The sequence below is a fragment of the Peromyscus leucopus genome, chromosome 14, assembly GCF_004664715.2.
Source record: "Peromyscus leucopus breed LL Stock chromosome 14, UCI_PerLeu_2.1, whole genome shotgun sequence".
Classification (NCBI taxonomy): Eukaryota; Metazoa; Chordata; class Mammalia; order Rodentia; family Cricetidae; genus Peromyscus; species Peromyscus leucopus.
Window position 1 is genome coordinate 26,718,993 of NC_051075.1, and position 12,626 is coordinate 26,731,618.

Here is a 12,626-nt window from a genome sequence, read left to right on the forward strand (position 1 = left end):
ACAGGGGACATTCTCAGGAGTGCTGCATCTGCTGAGGGGCAAGGACAGCTCTCCTGCTCTTATGACCTTAGGGCCATCTCTTCCACCTGCCTCAGGCAGTGAGGGGCAGGGAGGGAGGGGGGCATATCTTCCCCACCCACACCATCATAGGCAGGTGAAGGGTGGGGCCAGATCTTCCAGGCTTGTGTTCTAGAGCCAGTTTACTAGCGTATGTTTGGTGGTGGACTACTTTCTTTTCTTTTCTTTTTTTTTTTTAGCTCTCTACTAAGCGAAGTTTAAAAGTTGCTTTATTGATTTCAGTACAAAATTTAATAAACATGTTGATCTCTTCAAAATTATAATTTACATTGACATAATGATAATCAGGTGTGTTCAGTTCACACACTACCCTTATTCTGTACATTAAAAGCATGGGGTTCTCAAAGAGTCAAGATTAAAACCAGAGCTTAACTGAGTAACATGATTACAAATAGGTATTGTCTAAAAACTGCAAATGTGTACATTTCACAATATCCCCCTTCTAATTCTTTATTCCAAAATTTCATTTATTTCATTAACAACTGTTTATAGTTTTAGAAGATGTTATATATTTCACGGGTAACTTACTTAAAAATGTTTGAGTCTTTAAGAGTGATTTCATACTGATCAACATCTGAAATACCAAAAAGCAGAACAAAACAAAGTCCTCTTAAATATATAAATATTTAAATACAGAAAGCCTCTATCTGTAGCTGGAAACAACACATTTAATGGTCATCTGGAGAAGGGAAAGTAGTGGTTACTTCACACCATGAGAAGATTAAAAACAAGAGACTTTTCCAGCACTGACTATGGGGACAGCCTCATATTCTGAATTTTCAAACCCAGTTTACATATATTCCTACTTAAAAAACATACCCACAAGTAAAAAACTGGTCATTTATTTACAAAGTGCAGTATATGAATACAGCAGATTCAAAGACACAGCACAGCTTCTCGGGCGGTAAAACTCCATTTCCATTTAGTTGTGCTGCGTAACACAAGAGATTGTGTAACGAAGCTTGGGCCTCTTAACTCCTGCTAGTAATGGCAGCATTAGCAAGCACGAAACCTGGAAAGTCTATTGTCATTGTCCAGTGAGATACATCATTTACCATCTCGTGTCAGTAATCCCAACACAGACTACTGCTCTGCAATGAATTCTGTATGGTTTGCGTGTCTTTCAGTAACTGAAGATTTTTCCTGCTTTTTTTCTCCAGGTCTCTGTTTGGCAAAATCCTTCTTACTGGTGGTCCTTGTCACTCCAGATGAACGACTGCTGTTTCCTTCTTCATCAAGAGTCTCTTTGTTAGCGTTTAATTCCCTTTTCTGTTTATCTGTGTTCTGTTTCTCCAGCTGGGCCTGGTATTTCTGGACTTTAGTTATCTGGTTGGCCTTTGCGTCCATTCTCCCGACCAATGCCTCCAATTCACACTCCAAGTTGTCCTTTCAGTTCCACAGTCGGTGACTCCTGGGTGAGTTTCGCAAGCTGTTGGTGGTCGAGGCTCATTTGCCCAAATTCATCCTGTAGCGTCTGCAAGGCATCTGACAGTTCTTCACCGACCCTGCTGGAGGGAGGCGTCACTGACTTCTTACTCTTGCTACTTCGTGAGCAAGCTTGCTTTGCCAGGGGAACACCGCTAACCACTCGATCATCGCACAGAGCTTTACTGTGGGGCTTCATCAGATGCAAGACATGCTGAACGTTGGCTACCACGGCATGGCCTGGACTGGTTATCACCTAAGCACAATCTGTAGTGTGGCTGTGCACCAAAGTGGTTTCTAGAACCTTTGTTTTCTGGTGGTGTTGACTTCTCCTTTTTAATTTTTCTAGTGCTGGTTGGAACATACGAAGTTGTCTTATCTTCAAAAGTAAATCTATTTGCTTCTAAATCCAGTCCTGCAGCTCTGCTGACTGAACCTGCATACGCTTCCTTTCCCGCTCTTCTTCACAGAGTTTAGACTCAAATTCTTGCATTACCCCCCCCCCCCCCCCACACACACACAAGGGCCTGCATTGTGGTAAGTTTGTTGTGTTCCTGTTCAAGAAGATCCAGTTTTTCCAGCTGGCTCTGGAACGTGAGTTTGATCATGTTGCCCTTCTTTCTAGGGAAACCTGCTTTTCTAAGACAGATGTCTTCTCCATCTCTGCATGCTTTATCATGTTTCTCATGTATTCCAACTGTTTTTCTAAAAGACTACATTTCTTTTCTGCAGCTAACAGCTGGGATGTCAGATTGTGCTTTGATTCTTCATTCTTTGAATTCTCTCTCTCTTATATCTGTTCATCCAATAATTTCTTATATTCAGTTGTTTCCCTAGACAAGGTTTTCACACTTTCTTCTGCCTGAATCCTTTCCAGTTCCAAGCATCGAATCTTATCTTGAAGATTCTTAAGAGCAGAAAATATGGCTCTGCTGTTGCTTTCTGGATAGGCAAGTGTGGCTTATTTGGGGACCGTCGCAGATCACTATTTAGGAAAGGCTTATCAGGTGGATATAATGCATATGGAGATGAAGAATGACGAACCATATTTCTGTTGGATCTCAATGGTTCAGTTAGGATGTTCGAAAAATGAGACTCCGAAGCCGCCGAGACCGAGGCCGCCGCCATCTTCCCGCCTGCGCAACGCGGGCCGCGGTCCTCCTCGAGCTCCTCCTCCGGATTCCACAGCCGCCCGCCTGGGACGAGCCGAAGCCGAGCCCCCGATGGAAAGGGTGGACTGCCTTCTAATCAACTTTTTCATATACCCACAAAACCATCCTGATAGGCTACTATATTTCTTCAGTTGAAGATTTTTTCCCACTTTATTGAATAATGTTTGCCTTATTTTTATTTTATGCATTTCTTTATCAATACCAACCAGCTATAAGTTGGATCTTAATTTTTTTATTTTTCAGGTATATCACTTGTTTGCTTATATTAACCTCTCAAACTTCTGCTCACCAGTGGTTTCACGTTTTAAGGTGTAAAAAGTCTAGAAATCGCAATCCCAACTTCAACAGTTACAGTATCATTTTTCTAAGTCACTTAAGGGAAGTATAAGTCTTTATTGAAGAAAGGTCTTTTCTGTCCACCCAAAATAATATAGGACAGGTTTCCCCGACAGTGTTTGCACTCTCTAGTTTGGAAGTACTAAAATACTCCTGTAAGATCTTAAGTAGGATAAACAGAGGTAAAGGTTTATATTCCCTTCATTCAGAATACTGAATAGGATTGGGGAAAATGGAGCATGATCCGAAAGTTTACCTGTTTCCTTTCAGTGATTGTTGAGGCTTATTAAAGACAATCCCTTCCTATTGGATTTCCTATATGATAGTGGTTATTACAGGCCTCTTCGTGAACACACATATTACACATCTTTTATAAGAATGGCACTGAAATATTTTGAAAGTGTCTTCTCCTTTGAAGAGATATGAAGTGTCTTGTGTGGAGACAGATGTGTAATTATCTCAGCGTTATCACCTCTACATCTTCTAACTTATAAATCAGATATATGAAGAATGGGTCTATGTGAAGCTTTTGTCCAACTCCTTCAAGGAAGGTAGTGATGTTTGGTAAGAAAATAGAAAATTATGTAGCAGAGACTGAAGAGTGTTGTTTGTACTAACAAGTACATAGTATATAAAACACTTAATTTCCCAAATGAAGAAATGGCAGCGTGGCATTTAGGAAACTGGCTCATATGTACATAGCTGGTAAGCCGGGATTCAGGCTCAGGCAGCTCTGAATCTCAGCATGTTTTTTGCTGCATCTCATTGCCCTGTATATCTCTGAACCCCTCTGGACCCCCCCCCCTTTTCTCTTTATGCTTTCTCTTGAATACTCATTCTCACCCTGTTTTCAGTCCCTAGTTGCATGGGAAGAAACATGCTCACTCACCCTTTGTAGTTCACATTTATTCCATTGCCATCTAATTTTGGAATCAGAGTATTTGCTTATAGTGTGGTGGTGGGCTGTATCTTACTATTTGATTGGACCAGTGTCTGTCCCCTTCTAGGAGTCTAGGTGGAGGACACTACTAACTGTGGGGGACTTCCTTATGCTAATTATGTAACTCCATGAAGCTTTGGAGTTTCTGAATGGGGCCCAGTTTTTCTTTTTAAATTCCTCATCATCCACTGAGTTTTCCTCCCCACTAGACTGTGCCCTTGTCTCCTGCTAAAGCTTTCTGATACCAGCTGTAGGATAACGTCATCCGGGATCTGTGGTGCTTCATTCGTAATGGGCTTTCATTTCCCATTCTTCTTATTGCCTTCCATTTCTCCATAGTCAGGCTATTCCTGGCCCCGCTGTACCCTCCTCTTGGCCTCCTTGCTGTAGAGCTTAGGCAATAGCCTAAGGTATTATATCAAAGAGCCTGAGACTTAATCCTTATCTGAAGTCTACTTGGTGGTGTGTGTCACAGGAGAATATACATCAGGGTTATAGCATCTTAACCCTCTTACCGTAACTCTCTTCTTGTGTGGAGGAAGAGATGAAGGCAAATTTCTGAACCCCCAAATACATGGCAGAGTTGGAACCAGAATCAATTCTGACCTCCTTAAGTTTCTGTTACAAACATATTTAGTACATATGCCATTTGTGTATTTTTTTTCCTTTTATTATGTGTTTGACCTACTAGTATGTCTGTGCATTGTGCCCAAGCCTGGTATTCATGGAGGCCAGGAGAGTGTGTCAGATCCCCCTGGATGTGGAGCGACAGACTGTTGTGAGCCACCATGTGGGTGCTGAAGATCAGATTTGGGACTGTGGAAGAACTGCAAGCGCTCTTAGATGTGCCCCCCCCCAACAATACAGAGCGGTAACGGCAAAAAGCCATTGCACTGTACACATCAGCGGTAACTATCATGTTTCTGTTTTTGTGTGGAAAGACATAAGAAAGAAATTATTTGCAGTCTTTCCCCACAACTTTCTGTATTTTTTTTCAAAAAGTAAAACAGTGTCATCCACCAGATGTCACTGTTTGCATGTAGCAACGAACTGTCTGTGGTTCGAAAGTAAAACCCCCCAATCATATTTTGCAAAAATAAAAATCTGTATAGTTACATATGTGTTTTTCTATAGGCTCCTAATTTTGAGACTCCATTCCTTGCTTTCAAAAAGCATGCAAAATATTCGTCTGCCTCTGCTGCAGATTTTAAGCAAAAGTTACACAAGGATAAAGAAATGTATGTAGCTTAGCATCTAAGAAGATGAGCCTGGAAAGTCACAATCTCTATAAGTCACAATTTTACAGATATGGAGTGAAACCCTGCAAATGGGCGGTAAAAATTAGTTTAGTGGTTAGCTATGAATGTTTTGAAAATGGTGTACTGAATATGCTATTGCAAATAAATGGTACCTTGTGAAACTTTCTGTAAGTGAATATCTTTAGTTTTCCTATGCACATATTCTATGAATCACCTGAAAGTGACGGTGGGCTCCAGAGAACTTTCCCTCAGATTTCGTACGCCTTGTAGCAAGGTACACTTTCTCAGGAAAAGAGAATGAAGCTGCTGTGATGGAGAACTCCTCTCCCCAGGGTCCTCCGAAGGCAGAGGAGGCTGCCAGAGGGAGAAACCTCCACGCATCATGGGATGTGGTTCACGGTTGCTTATGTATAATTTAGAGAAGTGTTCTCACAGCTCAGATCACACGTCTTCTGAGCTTCTGACAGCAGCTCACAGTAAGAAATATATTTCATTCCCTGGTCTGACGGTCGACTGACATTGACTTTGAAAAAGGTGTAGCTTTTACATTTGGCGAGATGGACTTGTTTGCTCCTTTATCCTCTTCCTTGATAGTAAGAATATGGATTATAATCTATAAGATGCTTACTGAACATGTACTGTTTGAAACACTTTTTGCATATATTATTCCTAAGAAGTAGATATAAGAACCAATCAGTGTTGCAAATGAGGAAATGGATTAAGGAAGGAAAGGTAGTAGTGCCTACTACTCAAGTGTCTTAGTCTGTTTTGTGTTGATCTAACAGAATACTCAAGACTGGGTAGTTTATTAAAAATCAACTAAGCAACCAGATTTATACTGGAGTCTTAGAAGTTCCAGAGTGGTCAGCTGCATCTGGTTAGGGACTCATGCTTCTGCATCTCATGAGAAAAACAGAAATGAAGTTGAATTCCCATCCATCAGTGCTAACTCATTCCTGGAAAAATGGCATTGATTCATTGAACAGAGCTGTAGCCTTATGACACAAATTCCTCCCATTAGTCCCTACTTTCCAACATTGCTTCTTTTGGGAACAGGACTCAACATGAGTTTTGGTGAATACAAATCATATTCCAATCATAACACCAACACAATAGCAAGTGAGCCTCATCACAGAGTCTGTCTTCCAACAGTGTCAGTGATATTTAGACTTTCTTTTCTTTTTTTAGATACATGTATTTATGTATATGAATGCTCTATTTGCATATATTGCTGTATGACAGAAGAGGGCATCAGATCCCATTATAGATGATTGTGAGCCACCCTGGCTGTGGGGATTGAACTCAGGACCTCGGAAAGAACAGCCAATACTCTTAACTGCTGAGCCATCTCTCCAGCCCATATTTAGATTTGCTTGAGCATAAAGACCAATTGGTGTGCTTGGTTTGTGTATTAACTCCCGAACCTATTATTGATACACTCTGCTTCCGAACTTTGAGTTTTATACTATATATGCATGCGCACTATATACATTCTTAGTTATAAGCCTGTTGTCTACTGAGGAAGAGCTGATGCTAAACATTTTCAATTTGGCAAGATGGAAGTCCAAAGGGAAAACTAGAAGTGTTTTGGCAATTCTGCTTAGGTTGGTGTTTTGGCCCCAGTCCAAGAAATACTATTTGGTTGTGAATTTGAAGTGGGGAAGAAAGTTAGAAATAAAATTTAATTTTATTTTAAATTTATTTAAAAATGTATTTTTTTGTATATGGGTGTTTTACTGCATGTATATCTGTAAACCATATGCATGTATGGTGCCTGCAGAGACCAAAAGAGGTTTTTGGATCCTCTGGAAGAGCTGTGGTTCTGGAAATTGAACTCAGGTTCTCTGGGAGAGCAGCCAGTGCTCTTAACCACCGAACCATATCTCTAGTCCCCAAATAAAGTTTCAATGTCCTTTGTTGTTACATATTTATAAAGCGAACTTACTTTCCCCGTATAACGAATCAAAAGCATCACAAAGCTTACAAATCAATTGTGTTTAGAAGCATATTTTTTAAATTTTGAATTGAGTTCTCCACAATCTGCTTAGTGCTGATATTAAATGTCAGCACATTGATCTAAGCAGAGGTAAGTGAAAAGAGGGTGATCCTCTTTTGCTTGATCAATAACTTTAGAAACACATTTATTATTTTTGTCCTGTTGTAGAATAGTGTATGGCGTTCCTGTAATGAGTGAGGAACAACGACGAATCAGTGTTCCACCAATCCCACCCAAGGGATTCCCTGAGTGGGCTCAGACAAGTCAACGGCAAGCTCGCCAACCAAGCCTGAAGCTCTCAGGAGAAGAAGTAAGAATTTCCATTAATATTAGGTTTCTCTAGCTCACGTGTTCTTAAACTTTTTGGTTTGGACTCTTTTGGCATGCTCGAACGCTGTTATTGAGGACTTCAATATTTGCTAGTGTGAACTATGTCTTTGAACGTTTACAAAAACTTAAATCAGAGACTGTTAGATATCTGTTAAAAGAGTAAAACCCCGGTGTTAAACTTGATTCCACGAGTTCACCTTCATTTCTTGCAGCATTGTCTTGCTGTGTAGTCCAGGTCAGGCTGGCTTCTCCCTGCTGATCCCTCTGCCCTGATCTCCTGGGTGCTAGCTAGCATTGCACCACACCTCACCCTGCTTCCTGGGATACACTCTCCAATACCTAAGTGGAGCGAGAAAATTAGAATTTGTTTCTTACTTTACTCACTTGGCAAACCTCTCTATATATTGAATTCTCATACATTCTATATCGATTCCTTTTGGGTTGTTTGTTTGGTTAGAATATATGAAAAAAATTCTGGCTTTAAAAAGATATGTAGCTGGAAAAGACAAACCTATTTCAGTAGCATCTCTTATATAGTTGTGGGTCTTCTTTAATAACATACCACAATGTGATTAGTGATAATTTCCTGAGAGTTAGGTGTAAGACTTTGGCTTTTCCCTATGCTTCCTGCCAAGGTCCTGAAAACTCTGGAGATCACAACCCAAGACAACTCTAGAAGTGCAGAGAAGGATGTGCAGTAAGTATCTAGAAACGTTAGGACCCAAAGAACGGCATGGCACGGCACCACTGCCTGGGTTTTCTTTTTACCGCATATGTTTTGGAGTTGACCTATAAAACTTGGAAATCTGGAAACACCAATAGGTACACACACACACACACACACACACACACACACACACACACACAGAACAACATATACATGCTCTGTATGGACAGATGGTCAAACTCACACATTCACATGATGCATGCTTGACTCAACACACACACACACACACACACACACACACACACACACACGCACTATAGCACACACACACACCCTAATCCATGCACACATGCCCCAGTGAATGTAGATGTAACCAACCGTCTTATTAAATAAGAAACACAGAACCAATGTAAAAGAGAAAGCCGAGAGGTCAGAGCTCAGAGCTAAAATCTCACCTTCCCTCCTGCAGTGGTCCTGGCTTCCCAAAAGAGAGCTATTTCCCTGTGTGTAAGTCATTTCATAGTCATTCTGCCTTCTCATTGGTTGTAAACCCAAACACGTGACTGCCTCATCACTGTCTGTATGTACAGCCCCCCAGGTCTTAAAGGCATATGTCTCCAATGCTGGCTGTATCCCTGAACACACAGAGATCAATGGGGTTAAAGGCGTGCGCCACCACTGCCACACTCTGTCTATGGCTCTAATAGCTCTGACCCCCGGGCAACTTTATTAACATACAATCAAAATCACATTTCAGTACAATTAGAATACCACCACAAGTGAAAATGTATTATTTCATTATATCAAGTCAGTAAATGCTGAATCTGTACAGACACCACAGAAAGAAGTGTGCTCCCATTCTCTGCCTTTACCAGGAAAGGCTAGTGACAGGTGTGCCCTTGCCAGCTTGTCTCACCCTTACCAGATTGTCACTAAGGCAGGCTGAGTATGGAGTTGTATTGTGGCGTGCATATAAAATGTTTTCTAAAGCCTTATGTTTTGAAGACTTGGTTTCCAATGCAAAATTGAGGTCTGGGGCTTTGGGCAAACGGTTGGGTCATGAGTGCCCTGATCTAATCCACGGATCGAGTTATGCTTAAATGTACTGCTGGGATGTGGTAGAGTCTGTGGACGACAATGGACTGGATGAGAGGGGCAGGGAAATAGGGCACGTCTTTGAAGGGCATTGCCCGTCTCTGGCTTCTTCCTTTCCTCTTCCTCTCTGCTCCCTGATTCCCATGAGTCAGCACCTTTGCTGTGCCACCCGCTTCTGGTCACAGCAGTGGCGGCAGCCAGGCGTCGGCTCAACTCTCTGAAACCAAGAGCTGAAATGATTATTTTCTCCCTTAGGTTGACTTTTTTTTTCTCATGTATTTTGCCTTAGTGAAAAAGAATGATGAATGCGTGTGAAGTCTTTCATCCTGTTGGAGTAGTGAGTAGACTGTCTGTCCATGTTGTCAGCTGAGACCACATGGGAATTCTGTCCCCATCTAATGAGTTCCTCCTTTCTTGCCCCACCGTGGTGCTGCTGAAAAAGGTATAGTGGAGTGCCAGCGAAACAGAGGGTTTAAGTAAGATCTGACTTCGATGACACAAGGTCTGAAATACCAAGATTTCAAAAATTAGGAAAACTCCCATACTAAATAGCAAAAGGCATGGCTGGAGAGATGACTCAGATAAGGCTCTTACATAAGACCTAAGTTAAGTCCCCAGCTCCCATTTTGGGAAGTTCACAACCACCTGATGCAGGAAGTCTGTCTCTGGCCTCCCTGGGCACCTGCACTCTTATGCGTATATCTCTCTCCACATGCACATAATTAAAAATAAAGATAAAGGCTGGGTGGTGTTGGCATACACCTTTAATCCCAGCATTCAGGAGATAGAGCCAGGTGGATCTCTGTGAGTTCAAGGCCAGTCTGGTTTGCAGAGCAAGATCCAGGACAGTCACCAAAACTACATGGAGAAATCCCGTCTTGAAAAACCAAAAATAAAAATAAATAAATAAATAGATAAATAAATAAAGATAAAGTTTTGGAAAAAAGAAAAAAATCTCTTGAAAAGTGCTTAACAGATGCTGTCACTGAGATAATCAATGTTAAAAAAATTTTGGCCAAAAATGTAAACCACCATTATAAAAATGACCAATTGACAAATCGTGAACATCTTTGCAACAAACAATAAGAGACTCAGAAAGTACATAGAAAGTCTTAGTAAAAAAATAGAATCTATAGAGGAGAAACATACCTGTTTCAGCCTGAAATGTAACTGAAATAAAATCTCTAGTGGGTGGGTGGAATCAGGATCAGTGAATTTCAAGACAGAACATAGGATTCAGCAGTCTAAACAGCAAAGAGAAAACACACCAAAATATCAGTGAGAAGTGGGACTGTAATGAAATATTTCATACCTGTGCTGTGACAACCCAGAGAGAGAGAGAGAGAGAGAGAGAGAGAGAGAGAGAGAGAGAGAGAGAGAGAGAGAGAGTAAAACAGGGGAGAATGTAAGAATTAATGGCAGAGAACCTACCAGTTTGACAGAAAAGGCATAGGTCCATAGGCTTAGTAGTCCATGGGAACTCTAAACAGAAAACACGAAGAAATCTATACCAAGCCACGTACTAGTTAAACTGATAACCAAAGAAAAGAGAAGTCCTGAGAGCAGCTAGAGAGGAACAACATTTTGTTCATGGAGAAACAACAATTCGAATAAAAATTCTCATAAAAATCAGTGAGAAAGAAAACCACGAACTCAGTCCTTAAGCCCAAGGAAAAGCACTCAAGAATGAAGTGGAATCAAGACATTCTTAGATGAAAGGGAGCCAAGAGAATTTGTTACCACCCGAGTTAACCATAAATCCAAAGAGGAGAACAACGAAATCTTAGACTGTGTAGAAAGAGAAGAGAGCATGGGAAGGAGGCAAACAGGCAGTACAGCAGAATCTCCCTCTCTTTTGTGTTCCTGTGTTATGTTTTTCAGTTTAATCTGATCCCATTAGAAATGCATACGCAGGAAATACAGTTATGTCATAAATGGGGAAAGATTTAGTAAGAGCCATATGCCTTCCACCCATCACTTGAACAGGTAGGATGAAGACACCTCCAGTAGACTGTTAGAAGTTATTGCTATATTATACCTGGGCCAAATAAATTAAACATTAACAAAGAGATATACTCAAAACCACCAGAAAGTAAGAGCAGAATTCAGAATATATCCAAATAACTCAAAGACAAGGAAAAACAGAAAACAGAAACAAAGGAAACTAGAGAACACAAAAACAATAATGTGAAGATAATGGCCCTTAATTAAATGCAAATTCTCTAAATACACTCAATGACAGAGAATGCCAGAAAAGGTTAAAAAGAAACATGGTCCAACTATATAATTTATATAAAAATAGGCTCAAAACATGAGATAGATGGATTTATATTAAAAATTTGAAAAGGCTGCCATATAGACATTAATCAAACAAAGATAATAGTGGCTGCATTTGTATCAAAGTAAACTTCCAAGCCTGGCAAGTTCTCAGAGACAGAGGGCATCACAGATGAAAGAGTGGATACACCAAGACACAGTGATAGTAAAAAGTTTATGTATCAAGTGAAAAACTGTAAGAAATGTGAAGAAATTCTCAGTCACAGAAGTGTCAAGAGAAATAAGGAGTTCTTTGATTGCAGTTGGATATTTTAATGTCTTTTTTTTTCAACATCTGATTGCAACATTTAGAAAATCAGCAAAAGATATAAAGGGCTCAACACATAACACTGATATAAATAATCCATGATTAAATTTATATTTAATCTATGATTAAAGAGAACATTTCAAGGGACTTAAAAATCTACTGACCTGAAGAAAATGCACCACATCAAAACTTGTGGGAAGCACCCAAAAGAAGGCAGAGAAGAAAATTTTATAGCATGATATAGAACAATAGAAAAGAGAAAATTCCAACTCAGTGACTTAAACTCCCACCTCAAGACTCAAGAAAAAGAAGTACAAAGCGACCCAAAGTAGGCAGAAAGAGGGAGTAATAAGGAGCAAAATTGAGAGGAGTCAGAAGCAGCAGAACGGTGAAAGTATGTTCTTTGACCAGATAAAATGAATGAATCTCTAGGAAAAATAATGAGGAAAGAAAGCCACACATTAATAATATTAGAAGCAGAAGTATCTGCAGAACCTGGAGAACAAAAGACCATGATGGTGATATCATAAGCTTCTCTCTATGTATAGATATGAGATCTCTGAAGAAATGAAGCGATCCCCTTCACACAGAACTACAAGTTATCTGACACAAGAAACAGAACGTTTGAATAGCTCCATACCTAGTAAGGAAATTGAATGATTAAAAACACCCTCCTAGCCGGGTGGTGGTGGCACACACCTTTAATCCCAGCACTCTGGGAGGCAGAGGCAGGCGGATCTCTGT

At 40.4% G+C, this 12,626-nt stretch overlaps 1 protein-coding gene and 1 pseudogene across 1 annotated transcript in view; one reads left to right on the forward strand and one right to left on the reverse strand.

The window, feature by feature from the left end:
* The window catches only part of Ttc6 (tetratricopeptide repeat domain 6), a 194,777-nt gene that overhangs the window by 83,922 nt on the left and 98,229 nt on the right, over positions 1-12,626 (forward strand). The window contains exon 7 of the mRNA XM_028869755.2: positions 7,375-7,516. Coding sequence (XP_028725588.1) covers positions 7,375-7,516 — 142 coding nt within the window. The remainder of the gene's footprint in view (positions 1-7,374; positions 7,517-12,626) is intronic.
* LOC114693391 lies at positions 1,143-2,631 on the reverse strand (annotated as a pseudogene).